Source organism: Tupaia chinensis, unplaced genomic scaffold (genome assembly GCF_000334495.1).
Source record: "Tupaia chinensis unplaced genomic scaffold, TupChi_1.0 Scaffold000140_1, whole genome shotgun sequence".
NCBI lineage: Eukaryota > Metazoa > Chordata > Mammalia > Scandentia > Tupaiidae > Tupaia > Tupaia belangeri.
The window spans coordinates 2062537-2080258 of record NW_006159610.1 but is presented as its reverse complement, the minus strand read 5'-3'; the positions used below and the strand labels follow the sequence as shown (position 1 = coordinate 2080258).

At 42.6% G+C, this 17722-nt stretch overlaps 1 protein-coding gene across 1 annotated transcript in view; it reads right to left on the bottom strand.

Moving 5' to 3' along the window:
• Positions 1-17722, bottom strand: part of LRGUK (leucine rich repeats and guanylate kinase domain containing) — a 130806-nt gene that overhangs the window by 32053 nt on the left and 81031 nt on the right. Inside the window, exon 15 of the mRNA XM_006144992.1 lies at positions 16166-16261. Coding sequence (XP_006145054.1) covers positions 16166-16261 — 96 coding nt within the window. The remainder of the gene's footprint in view (positions 1-16165; positions 16262-17722) is intronic.

Here is a 17722-nt window from a genome sequence, read left to right as displayed (position 1 = left end):
GACAGAGAGAGACAGAGAGAGGGAAAGTGAGAAATCATCCCTCGGGGGGGGGGGCGGGGATGACCACCCCACAACCCATTCTCCTTCATTTTCCTCCTGAGATTTTTGGGCACACATGCACACATGCCTAATGTGATATTTAAGTCACCAGGTCTGGGATTCAAACTGCAGTAGACCATATGGAAGTCCAAAGCCTTAACTACCATGCCACCTGCTGACCCCAAAGTTTGTTAAACTTTTAAAAAGGATTTTCAAAGAAAACTATCCTGTTTTCTACATATTCCTAGTTTGAACAATGATATCCTATTCCAATTAGTGGTGAAACACAAATTTTGCTGCTGCTTATGTTAATGCTAACAAACATTTATACGAGTGCTGTGTGCTCTTTAATATGCTAACTCGTTTAATCCTCATAACGCTCTTAGATACGATTATCTCTATTTTATATATGAGAACTCTGCAACATTCCCAGGGCCTTGCAGCTACATTCTAGTGGAAAGGGAATTTCCAGTGATTGTTTTGACTTTTGATGTTATTTGTAATCATGACTTTCTAAGGTTACAGTCTTTAAAGTTAGGTCTTCAGCTTTTACTAATCATGACTGTGCTCTTATAATCAGCTTTAAGATTCAAAGTCTGTTCTTCTAACATTACTTATCAATCATCAACTCAAAGAAATTATTAGGTTCTTATCTTCTCCTCTGAATGTCTGATCAATACAGAAAAGTAATTTCTAGAAATATGTCTTTAAAATTGAACTAAGCAATTAAATCCATTTACAGACACACTGCACTAGATACCATACAAATACTGCAATTATCTGAAGTGGAATCTGGAGGACCTTTTATAGTAATAAGATGATTTTCAGGGTTGTCAGGGAGTCAGCTAAGTACTCAATGGTGAAAATGCTATTGATCCAAATTATTTCAAAGTTCTTTGTCTTTTTTTAAAAAAAAACTTTATGTAAGAACTTATAATATATATGAGTTTGGGGTTTTTTTTTAAGTTTTTTGCCATAGTGCATGTGTGCTCGCTTAAGAAAAATGAGACAGAGACAGTGAGAGGGAAAGCGAGAAATTACCCTCCATGGGGGATGGCCATGTCTTAATCCTTTTTCCTCCATTCACCTCTCTGGATTTTGGGCGCACACACACACACACACACACACACACACACACACATATACACCTGGCATTAAATGTTCAAGACACCAGGTCTGGGACTTAAACCATGGTAAGTTATGTGGGAGCCCAGTGCTTTAACCACCATGCTACCTATTGGCCCCTTAGTTGGGGATGTAGTTTATCCAGATCACCATCACTAACAAAGCACATAACTGCCAATACACCAGATCTTTGTCCCAGAGAAGAATTCTGCATAAATGATGCCAACTCGTCCAAATTCACGTATGGGCAGCAGAGCAGGGAGGAAGTCTGGTGAATAGGCCTCCAACCTCAGCACCATTGCAAAGCTCGGCACTGCTTGTGCTATAGATTTTCCACACTGCAGGTTGCAAACTAAATTATTAAATCAGTTTAGTTGGTCACAATGAATGTTTTTAAAAACTGACAATTCTTGGGGCCAGCAGATGATGTAGAAGTTACATGGCTGGACTCCCGTATGGCCAACTGCAGCTTGAGTCCCGGACCAGATGGCTTGAAACTCACACCAGGCATGTGTGCATGTCCAGGATTTCAGGAGGAGAATGGAGGAGAAGGGACTGCAGCATGGTCATCCCTCCTAGAGTGATTTCTCACTTTCCCTCTCACTGTCTCTGTCTCTGTCTCTATCTCTTACTCTCCCACAAGTGCATTCACCCTAAGGCAAAGACCTCTTTTAAAAAGTAAAAATAAAAATAAAACAAAATAAATGACGATTCAGCACCAAAGAAAATAGCAGAGTGTATCACCATAGGAAGTGTGTTTTATGATACTTTGTTACTTCTATGTCTGTAAGTCATTACTAGATCATGGAAGTATAAAAATGTATTTCTAGTTATGGATCTTGGTCAAAAGAGTTTGAAAGCCACTGATATGATGAGTACTTTGAACATGCAATTTTCTCAGGCTAAGCACTATATTTAATAAAACAGACAGTTGTATTTTTCATAGCTAGCAAGAAGAGCCAGTTCCAGTAAATGGATCATAGATCATAACAGGAGTCCTACGCTTAACACAGCACAACTAATCGCTCAACCTAGGCAGACTTCCTGTAAAATTTCCATAACAGACTGTCTAAGTTCTGGATGAAGCCTGTTTGCTTCTCTGTGAATCACCTCCAACTCAGAAAGTTTCTCATTCTGCCAAATCAAAATATTGGGTCGTCAGATAAACTATGATGCTTTTTATTTTTTTCGAGGTTTTTGCTATAGGGCACATGCACTTGCCAGAAAGAGAGAGACAGAGAGACAGAAAGCGAGAAATCACTCCCCAGAGGGGATGGTCACGCCACAATCCCTTCTCCTCCATCTTCTCTCTGGATCTTGGGCACGCATGCACAAACGCCTGTCGTGAGATTAAGCCACTGGGCCCAGGACTTGAACCGTGGTCAGCTACATGGGAGTCCAGCGACATAACCATTACACCAACTGCTGGTCCCCATGATGCATTTTTACATGGAAAAACATGTCATGACTTTCCCGATGACCCAATAGAATGTAAGTCTGCTGTTTTCACATGACAACTCTTTATTGTGTGTGTGTGTGTGTGTGTGTGTGTGTGTGAGAGAGAGAGAGAGAGAGAGAGAGACAGAGACAGAGAAATTCATTGTATATATTTTTTTTCTGAATAAACAGTTATTATAGAAAATTTAGAAAATACTAAAAAGCACAAATGAGAAATAATGAGTCAGATTGCTTATACCTCCTTTATCTGTTTTCTAGTTAATATGTAATGAATGTTTTTCTCTAATTAAACATTCTACTACAACATGATTCAACACACTTCCAGCATATGGCTGGACCGTAACTGACTTTAAAAATCCCATTCGTTGACTAGATTATTTCTAGATTTTATTATTAAAAACGCTGAGGTGAACATCCTTGAACAAAAATGATTTCCTATGAGAATTCTTAGATTAGAATGCCTAGATTAAAGATACGCAAATTTTAAAGGTTTTGACAGATATTGTATTATAACTGTCCCTCAGAAAAATAGTTTTCTTCCTCAGTGATGACACAGAAAGGGCATTTATGCACAGCCTCACCAAGAACAAGCCTTAACCTGTTTTTCATCTATGCCAATTTGTTAAAAAATAGTCTATTCTATTTAATTTATAACAAGGTTAAATACTTTTCTTCCTTTTTTTTGTGAAAGATTTTTGCCATGGGGTGCATGTGCTCACCAGAGAAAGACAGAGGCAGACAGTAAGAGGAAAACTGAGAAAACATCTCCTAGGGGAGATGGCTATTCTCAATCTCTTCTCCTCCACTCTCCTCTTGGGATCTTGGACACATACACACACATACGCTCAGAGTGACTTCCAAGCCACTAGGTCCAGGACTCAAACTGCGGTTGGCCATGTAGAAGTCCAGTGATGTAACCACTATGCCATTTGCTGGCACTTGGTTAAATACTTTTCTATATATTTATCAAGCATTTTTATTTCTTTTTTTTTGTTTGTTAATTGCTCACTTATGCTCTTTGTCCAATTGTCCTTTGAAGTTTTGAAAATAATTGATTTTTTTTTTGATGGTGCATGTGCTCAACAGAAGCAGAGAAAGAGGGAAAGTGAGAAAGCACCCTCCTGTCCCAAGGGCATGGCCACACCGCAATTCCTTTTCCTCCACTCTCCTGGAGGAATTTTGGCATGTATGTACACGTGCATAGCATGTTTTTCAAGCCACCAGGTCTGGGAATCAAACCACAAGTCAGCAATGTGGGGTCCAGTCATCTCCACCCCTATGTACCTGCTTGGCCCCAATTGATTTAAATCTCAGATATTTGGAAAAAAGCACTCATGTCCAGTGAAATTGTTATTATCTCTGTTGATGTGAATATTAGGTGCCAGACTTCTTTAAAGAAGCTGAAGTTTTATATATTATTACTAACATAGTGACCATAAATCACAATATATTTTCCTCATAAAGATCATTTACTGAGAAACATATTCAAATGGTAGTGATATGAACTTTATTGGTAAATGGAGATGAAAAATGACAATTTTTAAATAGTTACACTTTACGTTTAAAACTCAGGATAAAGAAAATCAATCAAGCAATAAAAGCCTTTCACTAGAGAGAAGTTAATGATCTTTTGTTCCTTCTCTTGGACAGCAAACAAAATGTCCAGCAACACTACCTCTGAGACATTAAAAATGTATACTACCAAAACAAAAACATACAAACAAACAAACAAAAAAAGTGGTACCATCGTGGACCCCAGAGAAGGGAAGCTAGAGCTTCCTTTCAGTCAGAGGTAGGAGAATCTGGCTTATTGCTTCCCATTCACACCTAGTGCAAATGCCATTTCCAATGCCTGAGGAGCCTCAGGAACAGTGGGCGAAAGAGGATGAAGTGACTTTCTGATGTTCTTCACCTGAGTAAGGCACTGGTTCCTCTAAAGCACCCCATACACAGCTCACTGAACATGCGTGGTTATCTTTATTTTCTTCCTCTCTTCCACAAGCTACCCTTCACTGTGTCCAGCCTGAATCCTTACTGGATTCAACCACTTCTGCCATCACTGCCTCATTTCTAGCCCTCACTGTCTTGTCCAGACTCCTACAGGAGCACCTCAGTCTTTCTTCTTTCCTCTTATGGTGCCCTCCTTAAATTTATCCTCTAACCCATCTCCAGACCAATGTGCCTCAGATGCAGATTGAACCATGCAGTGGCTCCCCAATGTACGATCAAGTTTCCACGCTCTTGAGCACAGCATAAAAGGCCCTTTGGATCTACACAGACCTCAGCTCTCCTAACGCTTGGGTCCTGAGAAGATGCTCTGCTCATGCCTCTGTGCTTCAGCACAGGCTGTTCCCTCTGCTAAGAAACTCACCTCCCCTCCCATCAGTCCACTGGCTAATTCTGCAACCTGAAGACCTTGCTGAAGGCTAAGCCTCTCCTTGAAGCATTTCCTCATCCAGTTCTCCTGTCCCAGGTTAAAATTTGGTCTTCTTCTTTGGTATTTTTATGAGTCTGGAAAGTTGATACATTTTGTTTGTTTTTGGTCCGTAAGATGCCAAATGTGGCTTTCAGCTGCCCTAACTATACAGTATTATAATAAACTCCTTATCGGTCTCCCTTGATAAAAGGGCAACCTTCTTGAAGTATCCTCATCATCTCACTACACCTAGCAACTGGCACATAGGAAGTGCTCAATAAATGCTTGTTGGATGAATAACCAAGTTAGGTTAAAAAATAAGTTATAACATGTTTCTTAAAAATCACTTTATTACTTTTATGTTGAGCAAGCCAAATAAATCAGAGGCTAATTACTAATATTACAAAGGCTCTTCATTCTACAAGAGGGTTCTTACATCCTGTATTTTCATTTATTTATATTAAAAGCTTATTTTATTCACGATAGAGAACACATGTGTGAGCAGGAGGGAGACAGAGAGAGAAGCATCCTGGGCAGGATCTTGCCAGGCACAATCCTCCTTCCCTGGCCCTGCAGTTGGTCGGGATCTTGAGTGCGTGCACATGTGCCCAGCCAAGGGCTCTGAACCCAGAGATTGTGTGACTTCCAGAACTGCAGATCAGTTCACCACCGCCTGAATCACTGACCATCCTGGATTTGTTAGATATCAATTTCCCTTACTGCACTTGAAATAACATTTGATATTCTACGGTTTTGTGGACACACGTCATTTGTGTAAGTTTAGACACACTTCTACAGGCATTTAGTCATCTCTTCCATTTTTACATACAGGATGCCAGGCAGCGCAGCCTGCTGCTGAGTACGCAATCTGTGCTCAGTAAATAGCCTGTCACTTTTTAAGAGTCCAGTCTTGGGTGGCTGCCTTGCTCACAATTCTGCTCTCTTTGCTGGGAATGTAGTCTCCATAGATAGGAGTGCACTCAATGGGTATGTCTAAAGGTAATCCTTGACTCTGGCCAGAGAAGACTAGTTTAAGAACAAACATCTTACTCACTCAGAGTCTTTTCTGGAATTTGTTTGTTTGTTTGTTTTTAATCTTAGGTTCAAGGAACATGCCAGTGGAACCCTTTACAGAAGTGGAGGCTGGCAGAGGTAAAACCAGATGTGAATTGAGCACTGCTGCAGGCCACGGGCAGAAGGCACCTCATAGCCACCTGTTGTCCAAAGAATGAAGTCAACGTAGAGAAGGAAACAGACAAGAGAAATGATGTGAGTTCAAGACAAGCGTCCATAAGAAGACAAGAATCCTGGAGAAGACAAGTCCTGGAGATGACAAGAGTCCTAGTTATAGGCAATAACTGGTCCCCCATCTCCCTGCTGCTTCCTGGCCCTTCCCACAGCTGGGTTATATGAGATACTCTACTCTGTCCCACTAGAGTCACGTACGTGGGCTTAGGTTGGACTCCAGTCACTTGCCAGGAGAAGAACCCTGAAGGTAAGAATAGATCATTGAAAAACTGATTCACCTGAATTTCCTCCCACTAATTCTTTCAACTGATTTAACCAGATGGTTTGGCATAATGAAGGCACAGGCTAATTTGCATGCGATTCCTATTCAGGAAGAGAAGGAAGGTATTCACTTCGAAATACACTTCAAACCAAAGTAAGTTTCAGGCAACATATGCCAACGCAAACCTAAAGTGTTCCATCAGTGTCATGCATGCAAAGACATGTCCCCTTCCCTTCAAAAGATTCCCACAAAATAACTAGGTTTCGAATCTTCAGAAACAGCCAGGTTTTCCTTTCTCAGAGTTCTTTTTGCTTTGGGACTCAATCATTGTAAGAAGCATGACAGAATTTTCAAAACTAGAAGAGCGTTTTCTTAATGAAGAGAACAAAACTTAGTGGCCATCCACGCTACTTCAGCCAGAACTGAAACTCACTCCAATCGGAATCTGTGTCTGGATACAAAGGTTCCATGCTGACATCGGCCCCCAAGACTGTCTCCAGCAGTTGACAGCGGATGGGAGGAGGATCCCTCAGCAATCATTGCTCTTCAAGGCTGCAGCAGCGAGCCACAGAAGAGGCACAGAAGTGCGAAGATGGGCTGCCTTCCAGGGACTCAGGGCCCGGACAGCACCGGGCAGCCCCTTCGCCTGTGCTGAGCCGCGAGTGTGGAAGGAAGCCATTGCGCACACTCACAGTGCCCTAGTCAAAGCTGCTCATTCTGCTGCTTCAGGGGGTCAGGTTTAATGACCTGCTGGCTCCAGGGAAGACTTACACCTTGGTGCTCTGGCTGCCCCTGGCTCGCAGCCTTCCCTTCCGGCTGTCCTGCTCCTCAGCAGACACCTGATTCTGGGGGGTGGCAGGGCTTTTGTCCTGCAGCCCTCCCCCGTCTTTTCGGGTTCGTTTCTCTTTGGCTGGCTGCTTGGAAGCAAGGCTGGTGTCCCTTTGGACTGAGTTCTCGCTGGTCTGACTGGTCCCCTTGTGGGCTTGTGTCTCTTTGACAGGCTGCTGGGTGAGGGTCCCACCATCCTGCTGTGGGGGTTCGGAAGCCATCTCTCTGGTCTGAGATTTCCCTGGTCTCTGAGTCTGTCGCTTTCTTCCTGGACGCCCCACAGGAGCAGCACGGTCCTGTGATGGCCGTGCAGTGACCTTTTCGCTCTGCAGAGATCTTTCGAGTGAGGGTTCCTCCTCCCGAGTTGGCCGATCACCACTGAGGGTTGTTTCACTTTCTTGGGATAACCCTTCAGCAACCTCTCTTTCCAGAGATGCTCCTGTTTTGGACCCACCTTCATTCTGAGCCAGATCATCTGGGGGGAGGTCGGTGTGGGTCTCTTGCTTGGAAGGATGTGCTTTTTCCCTTTTCTCTTCCTGTAGTTGGGGATCTTTAGGTGATGGTTCAGTGGGGGGTGGCTCGGGAATTTCCAGCGTATGGACCGGTCTTCTCTGGTTCCCCTGAGAGCTCAGAGGGGGCCTGGGGTCAGGATGGCTGGTCACCGTCACAGGAGCTGGCCTACTGCGGGATGCTAGCTGCAAGGCTGTCTGGCGGCGCCCAGCTGGTGCGTTTTTCAGACGCGCTGGTCCTTTAGCTGTCTCTCTTTGGATAGGAAGTTTTTTTTTCCTAGCGCTTGTGTGCTGCATGGGCTCTTGGTTGTGGGGTGAGGCCTGCGTATCTGGAATCTTCTGGTTGGAGAAGTGGCCTGCTTTGGGAGCCTTCCTTTCCTTGGCCGGCCTCGAACCACGACGAGATGTTGTGTTCTGAGGCAGTGCTTCCGCGAAGGGCGTAGGAATGCGTGGGAGCCTCACTTTCTGGGTCTGGTCTTCCTGGGCAGGGTTGGAACTGAGCTGTGGTGCAGGCTCCTGGGTCGGGGGGCTGATAGGAGGAAGTTTCACCTCACTGACTTTCTCTTCCTGGACTTGCTGAGGGTTGTGGGCTGTTTGGGGGCTGAGAGTTTGTGGTGGCTTGGGATGGGGAGGGCTGATGGGAGGAAGCTTATTGGTGTCTCCCTCCTGAGTGAGCAGAGGTCGGGGAGAGGGAGTTATGGTTTGATCTGAGGCTGTTCCTTGGGCCTCTTCCCGGCTAGGCGAGAGGAGTTTCGGGGTGGGCCTCCTACTCTGGAGTGGAGCAAGTACCCGAGGCTGGGGCAGCCTGGTGGGGGCCAGCTGGCTCTTAGGAAGCAAAGTCATGGGGTCTTTCCTGTCCTGGGCCTGTTTGGGATCTGCTGGTTCATCTTGGAGATGTGATGGCTCTGGATAAGGGGTACTGACCCGGACAATTTCTGCCTTAGGGGTGTCCTCCTTTAGAGGTAGTTGAGAATCCCCAGTAAGGTTCTTCCCTGAGTCAGAGAGGGAAGGATCTTTTGGAGGATCATGATGGGAACTGTTGGGTAGGGGGTTGGCTGACTCAGTTTTCTCATTCTGGATTTTCTGAGGGTTCAGGGAACTTGGGCCGGATCCCTGTGGATGTTCAGAGTGGGGAGGGCTGGTGGACGTTACCTTGGCCTCCCCTGATTCTTCATCCTGGTCTGGCTGAGGGCCGTGGGATGGAAGAGGGTCAGGGTGCTGAAGAGGCTGTTGGGGAGGAGTGGTGGAAGGCTGCCTGACTTCGCCTGCTTTCACTCCGGATGACTGGGCCTCGTTTTCAGGGACTTCTGTCTCAGTGGTTATTATTTTGGGAGGAAGATCTGGTTTTGGAAGATCCTCTTTTGTTGGGTTTGGGGATACATCTTGGGCCTGCTGGGGAATAGCAGGTGCTGATGAGCTGAGCTGTGGAGGAGGCTCAGAGTGGAGATGGCTATTGGGAGGAAGCTCTTTAAGGGCTTCACCCTCCGGAGTCAGCTCTTGGTTCTGGGCAGGAGCTAGGTTCTGGTTTTCAGGCACCTGGGCAGAAAGTTGCATTCCAGAAAGATGCTCGGTCATTTGGCCATCAGCTTGCAGTTTCGCCAAGCGCCTGGGGGATGGGACCAGGTGTGCTGGTACCCCAGACAGAGTCTTCTTGCTAGAGGGAGCGCCTGCTTTAATATAAAAAGAAATTAGCTAAAAACAGTCTCGACCCTTTAGAGATAACAAACAACAGCCTTCCCCAGGTGGATGCACATAGACCCTTGAAAAGCATAAAATCACACATAACCTTGGATATGAGTTGTCTAGAATTCACTTATTTAGTTAAACTTTAAACTTGGAATAATTTTAGTTAACTGAAAACATGAACTTTAATGATTAAAGAACCAAAATGTATATACAGGTCCACAAGAGGTGAGGACATTTTCCAAGGGAAGATGATTTGAAATTTTCCCCACCTTAGAGGTCAGGGCTACCTTTACTGTAGAACCTACAAGAAGGGCGTGTAAGCCAGGTGGAGTCCCATTATTTGTCCCTTTGCTTAATGGCAGTCCTTTGAGTAAGCTGCGAGCTCTGTGAAGAGTCACATCTTTTATCCACACTAGCAGAGGGCATGAAGTTCAGCCGGGACTCAGTGAATACATGATGAGGGGAAGGAAGAAGGGCAGAATTGGTCTCATGGGGTCATGAGCCACCATGGCTCAGAGAAGCCACTTCTGAGGACCCCTGTTCCAGCTGCTGCCATAACCCACTCCCAGCCACAAGACTCCTCCTTTCCCTCCAAGTCTACTCTGGTTTCAAAAAAGGTGCTCAGAGGCCACTAGCAATATTGATTTGGCAGAGAGGAATTATTACCTTCAAATTCTGAGTGACTGTGGTGTCATGGGCTCAACCCTGATGCACATATTCTGGTAGCCTGAATGTCATCTAACCTAGTCCCAAGGACATGACTCTGACACATGGACTGGTCGGAGATGGCACACCCATCTAGAACAGTCTAGAAGAAACTAGTCTTGGCCCACTTTGGAGGATGCCTGATACTCAAGAGATACCAGATGAAACCAGACCTCCAAGGCAAACTGGAGTTGTCTATCCCCAGAAGCAAAGCAGGCTCCTCACCACAGTTCTCTCCCAGGAAGCAGACTGAGCTCACTCTGCTCTGGGTTCTCACGGTCCATCCTGGTCTGGACACTACCCTTTGCTTCCAGCCAAACCAGGTGTCTCTCAGGAGAGGGACGGAGCAAGTCAGAACAAGGAAAAGTGTCCCTCTTGCTGGGGTTTCTGAGGGAATGCCCTGCACACCATCTTCTCTCCCTAGTTTGCAACAGTTAGAAACTAAAATGCTAGTTGAGACAAAGAACAAAGTTATTATAAATTAAAATAGAAGGACAGTGAAAATATCAAGATCAGGCAAATTCACAGAGAATCTGAAACAGAGCAGCAGTTACCAGGGGCTGAGGGAAGTTCCTGTTTAATGGGCACAACATTTCTGTCTGTGATAATGAAAAGTTCCAGAAAGAGTGGTGATGGTTATACAACAATGTGACTATCACTTGTACCATTGAATCATACACTTAAAATTGTTAAAACAGGGACCAGCAGTTGGCATAACGGCTATGTCTCTGGACTCCCGTGTAGTCAACCGTGGTTCTAGTCCTGGACCTGGTGACTTAAACTCACACCAGGCATGTGTGTGTGCGTGCCCAAGATCCCAAGAGGAGAATGGAGGAGAAGGGATTGCAGTGTGGCCAGCCCCCCTGGGGGGTGATTTCTTGCTTTCTGTCTCTCTGTCTCTCTCTATCTTTCTGGCAAGTGCATGTGCCTTATAGCAAAAACCTCTCAAAAAATTGTTAAAACAGTAAACTTTATGATTTTTGTGTGTATACATATTCAAATATATAGTTTGACCACAAAAAATGTAATTAAATGTCAGCTGGTGGTGTGTTAATTAAGGCAACTGAATCCCACATGCCTACTGCACAGTTTGAGGGCTGAACCTGGCAGCTTGAGAAACACACCAGGCCTGTGTGCATGTGTGCCCAAAATCCCCAAAAGTTGAAACACAGGAGAAAGAATTGTGGTATGACTATCCTCCATGGGGAGGTGCTTTCTCATTTCCTTTCTCTCTTTCTCTCTCTCTCTTACCCACTCCTGGGTCTCTCTCCAGCGAGCACATGTACCCTCTGGTAATTTTTTTTCTTAAAGAAAGTAATTAAAAAAGAAAAAAAGAACTGTGAAACCCAGTGCTTAAGGTTCTTTCCTTCTTTAATCCCTGCTGGTTTCCTATAATTAGACATACAAGAATTTTTCCTTCCACTTTCACAATTTAACAATTCACATAATTTGGCAAATGATACCAAGCCTTTTATTAAAGATAAAGGCACTACTTTATGGACTAGTAAATTGCTCACTTTTCCTCTGTTTGACTTCATCATTACCATCATCATTCTCTACCATTAGTCAGAATTATGAATAATGATTTGCAAATATAATTTCATGATCTTCATAGCAAGAACTCAGGGTGCTAGTTGGTTCAGCTTTCTAAAAGCTTTTTTGGAAGTACGAACTATCCCAGAAATAGGTTCTATAGAGACAAATGGAGGGTAAAGACATCCCCTACATGGAGTTGGAGAATACAGTAAGGTTTTCCTTACTTTATACAAACTATATTGTTTGCTCAGGTTTTTTTTTTTTTTTTTAAATCTTTGTGCCTTGAAACAAATGTTACCTGCATTACTATAGAAAATAAGTAAGACAGTTCTATACCTATATTGATACACATTTTCAGTGAATGGTATATCCAAAGACCTCATAAGTTTATAATCACTCTGTACCTAAAGTTACTCTTTTCACATGCATTAAATGAAAGTCCAGGGGCTGGCAGGTGGTATGGTGATTAAGGTGCTGGACTCCCACTTGACTGACTGCAATTCAATTCTTGGATCTGGCAGCTTGCCTTCTCACTTTCTCACTTTCTCTCTTTCTCTGGTGAGCACGTGTACCCCATAGCAAATTAAAATATAACAATAAAAAGTTAATAAATAAATAAAAGTCCAATTAACCCATCCACTGGTGAAGGTTTACATTGCTGAGTCCATCCAGACTGACAGATGTCAGAACTGACACACAATGCTAACTTTTATCACTTCATCCCACTTTCATTGATAAGGGTGGAAATTAAAATTGTATTCTCATTTACAAATGGACAACCTAATATTCCTAAAGATAAAGCTATGTATTATTTGCTTCAAGTGTTAGGAAATAATATTCAGTTTGCATTGATATAGGATTACCATTTTTAGAAAAACAATGCTGAAGGCCAGAAGATTTGAATTTCTACTAAAGTCTGACACACAGTCTAATCCAACTGTGGAAAACCTCAGCTCTGAGAGGTCAGGTCCTAATAATGTCCCATAATATTACATACAAAGAGTATCCAAAAAGTTCATTGTAAATGCATTTATGAAAAAACTATTTGTGGATTTTGAAATTTTTATATGCCAAAATAAACTTGTATTCTAATTCTATTTTTCCATGAATTTTTTTGACGTCCATTCATATAGGGTTTTTGCTGGTGTTGTTGTTGTTTCTGGCCTTGTTTTTGTTTGTTTCAAAGAATGGGAGTTCAGGGCCAGCAGCTGGTGTGGTCGTTAAGGTGCTGTATCCCATATAGACAACTCTGTAGTTTAAGTCCTGGACTCAGCAGCTGGGAAAACATGGCAGGTGGGTGTACATGCATGCCCAGAATTAACAGTATAAACTGAATAAAAGGTTTGACTTCAGAAAACACATTGTGTTTCAAGATACTAAACCTGCCAGAAAAAGCAAGGTGTGGTAAGGCTAGCGATTCGATATATGAATTACACACCCTCCCATCTGCTTCCTAAAGCTGGAATTCTATTAGTCGATAACTAGATGGCTCAGTTTTGGTTAGTAAATGTATCTGAGAGTACTAAAATTTTTACAAATTCTATAATTCATACTTCCTATTAAATCAGACAGGCCTAACCTAATTGGTCCAAATAAATAAAATTTTATTATACCCTTTAAAATGGGAGCCCATTTTCCTATGCACACATTATCTGGTCTATTAATTTTCCAAATGGCAATTGCACTCAATAGCCAGACTTCCTGACAGTTGTAGAATAAGATACAGAGATGGGGTCCTGCTCACTATGGGGGCTATGTCTTGCTCAAGCGCCTCCGTTGACAGGCACCCTTCGTGCTGCCACCGGTCAGGCCCGGGGGGACTGACTCATGCTTATCCAAACCACAAGGGGCTGATTTAAAAGCCAGCATACCAATTTATTAATTTACAATGGGACATGGGCCTGGCTCAGGGACCAGGCCAGGGCGTTCTAACGTAGAGTACAGCCTCCACAGGGGCTGCTCCACCCCAGAGGACCAAATTAAAGATCAGCACGTTGCTTGGTTAGCAAAGAATTCAAGCAGAGGGAGCCAGATTTCCTCAAGAGAAACTTCTACTGAGCTAAGGAAACCTCATTAGATGCACTGTACCTCTCTACTCAATGGCCACAGTTTTCTAAAGAACCAACACCCGATACAGGGAGTCAGAGCAGGGCTAGGTAAACACGCTGACACGCTCCTAATTGGACACCTCCATCATCCCCCACCCCTGCCCTGTTGACAGAACACAGTCTTCCACTCCCTCCATTAAGGCCTGTTGTCAGACAGGCTGCACTTTGTCCAGGTACTTCCTACTCAGCAGTGGTACCCGATCACTCCATTTCCTGTGAGACACGTGTACAAGAAAAGTCTCAGCCATTGCCTGCTGATTGTTTTCAACAGATAATACTACTTGTCTTCACTCTCTTTTTAAAAATTTTTTGTTTGTTTGTTTTAGAATGACTTCATTCTAAAACACTTGACCTGGGAATAGTGTGCAAAATTGCAGAATGGTACAATGGGTTTGAACTCCAGCATTAGCATGACCTGGCCTGCGCTAGTAGGCCAAGATACAACTCAGCAAACCAGATCGTTTTGTGGCAGAGTCGCAAAAGTTAAAACACAAGCTTCAAAGCAGCAAGTCTTACATTAACGTTTTGTAACATTTCATTTGTGATGAGTTCAGTCCATTGATTTTACCTTTTAAAATTATTATTGTGGTAAAATGTATACGGAAATTTATTATCTTAACAATTTTAAGTATATGATTTAGTATAATTATGCTATCATCATCACCATCCAACTCCAGAACCCTTTTTATTTTATTATTATTTTTGCCAGAGGTTGTATGCACTTGCCAGAGAGAGACAGAGAATGAGAGAAAGGAAAAGTGAGAAGGCATCTCAAAGAGAGAATGGTCACACTGAAATCCCCTTTCTTCTGTCTCTACCTTCTTTTGGGATTTTGGCATGCATGCACATATGCCTGGTGTGTTTCTCAAGCCAAAGGGTCCTGGACTCAAACCATGCAGTCAGTCCAGTCAGCCATGTGGGATCCAGCCACCTTAACCACCACGTCACCTGTTGGCCCTCCAGAACTCTTAATCTTCTCAAACTAAAACTCGGTATCCATTAAATAACTCCTCAATCCTCCCTTTTCCCATCCCTGGTAATTGCCATTCTACTTTCTGTTCCATTGAATTTGACTATTCAAGGCACCTCATATTAGTGGAACCATAAAATATCTGTCCTTTTGCAACTGGCTTATTTTACTAAACAGGTTCATACATGTTGTAGCATGTGTTAGAATCTCCTTCCTTCTTAAGTATTCCATTGTATGGATATAGCACAACTTGTTTATCCATTCATCCACCAATGGGCACTTGGGTTGCTTCCATCTTATGGCTATTATGGAAAGTACCGCCATGGCGTGAATAGTAACTATGTCTTTGATATCTTACTTTCTGTTCTTTTGAGTATATACCCAGAAGTGGAGTTTCTGGATCATACAGTGGTCCTATTTTTAATGTTTTGAGGAACCGCCACAATGTTTTCCAGGATAGCTCCATCGTTTTACATTCCCACCCAGAACACACAAGTGTTCCAATTTCTCCTCATGCTTGGCATTTTCTGTGTTTTGTCTTATTTTGTTTTGTTTTTATAGTAGCCATACTAATAGTTGTGGGGTGGAATTGGGGAAACCTAAATACATCTCAAAACTCATGCACCAAAATTCTAAGTTAAGGCTTTAGAATTCCTAGATCCCAAGGAGATCTACTCTTACACATTCTGCATCATTTACTGTTCCCAGCCTGAGAGGCAGGTAGGGAGCATTAAGTTTATTGTGCAGTACAGTAATTTGAAGAGTGCAAGAGCTAAGTGACTTGCCCAAGGGAACAGCAGGGCTAGGACAAGGACCTCATCCTTTGATGGGTGCTCTTTCCACTATACCCTGCAGTGCAACATTTTGAGCACTGGGTCAATGCAAAGAGAAGGAGAAAGGATGCTCTTGGACTAAAGTGCTTGAATTAAATGCAAACCTGACAAGAGAGAATAACACCTCAACCTCCTAAGGGGATCAAGCTTCTGGGAGTTCTGAACTGTGAGACTAATCCTTATCTATTACCCACCCTCAGCACTGCTCAGAATGTCCCTGAAGGGCTGTCCCCTGAGTTCCATTATGGTCATGGAGACAAGTGAAATTACAGGTCCAGAGGCTGACTGATGTAGCTTGTTGTGGGGATAATCACTGAGGAAGATATTAAAGGGGTTAGAATTAGTTGATTGTGCAAAGACGACTCACAGATTTGTTTACCTATACATTTTTGTTGTTGTTTTTTGGGAAAAAAAAATCTGACAACAAGGTAGAGGATAGTACCTGCAGTTGGGGCCAAACTCTTGTCAGATTCTTCAGCCAATCCCAGGTATTCTCTAATGAGCTGACTCAGCTTCTGGTAGGCAACATCCAGATCATCTACAGTAAATGAGAGAGTGTGCTTAGAGTAACATGATGATGTCAAAATAGAGTGAGCATTCAATGGTGGTGGTAATGATTTGTTTACATTGGATTTTCTGAATATTGTGGTAGGCAGAATTCTAAGATGACCCTAAGGATACTCCACCTTTTGTATAATCCTTTCCCCTTCAGTGTGGCAGAATCTATATATAAAAATAATAATAATAATAATAACCTACCTCTCCATGATTAACTTACATGAGAAAAGGGATGTTTGCAGATGTAATTAAGATTACTAATGGGTTGACTTCAGGTTTGTCAATAGGGAGATTATCCAGGTGGACCTTCCCTAAGCACATGAGCCTTATAAAAAAGGAGAGTTTTCTCTAGTTGATGGCAGAAAAGGAGGATAGAGATTCAAAGCACAAGGAGAATCCAATGTGTTGTTGCTGACTTGAAGATGGAGGCCATGTGAACAAGACCCCAACAGCAGCTGTCAGGAACTGAGGACAATCCTGGGCAGACAGCCAAGAAGCCAACTAGGACTTAAGTCTCACCACCATAAGAAACTACATTCTGTCAACAATAAAAAGAAACTTAGGAACAGATTTTTCACCAGAGCCTTTGGATGAGACCTCAGCCCAGCTGCCACCTGAATTTCAGTCTCCTGATACCCCGAGCAGAGAATCTAATTATGTTGTACCAGACTTTCAAACTACAAAACTATAAGCTAATAAACAGGTGTTGTTTTAAGCCTCTAAGTCTAATGATTTCTGTATAGCAACAGAAAACCAATATAAATATGTAGTACATTAACATGTTTCAGAGATCAAAAACTGTTGAGTTGAACCATATGAAACTGCTCTTTTCATGGTTCAAAATAGTTGAATATAAGCAATTTCATATCGTTCACCCTGATGTCCCCTGTCTATCTAATCCCATTCCAAATAAGTAATCAGTGTTATTAGTTTTTTTGAAAATTCATACAGGGACTTTTTATGTAGTTCAGGAAAATATAACTAAGTAATTCTTTTTTTTTTTAACATACTATCTCTATGATTGTGAACTTGGATTTTTCAGTAACAGTATAGTTTGAAGATAGTTTATCTGGACACAGAGTGTTTTCTCATTCCTATGTATGGCTGCATAATATAGTACAGATTCAAAATATATAAGAAATTTCCATATTTCAATAAATTCTACCACTAACTACTACTTCAAATTGGTCATTTTTAAGTTAGTTTTTGAAAACATTTTTAAAAAATTTACAGTTAATCACTGTACATCTTTACAGCATACATGTTTTTCCCAGCCTGAATACAGTGCACATTAGTCAAGTCAAAGATATTACCATATATGTTATCATCAACAATTAACTTTTCATTTTTGCATGTATTAAATGTTTTGCTTGTTTTTTTTCCCTGATCCCCTCCACCTCCTATTACCCACCCTCTATTACCCATCCCTTCCTATACTGTC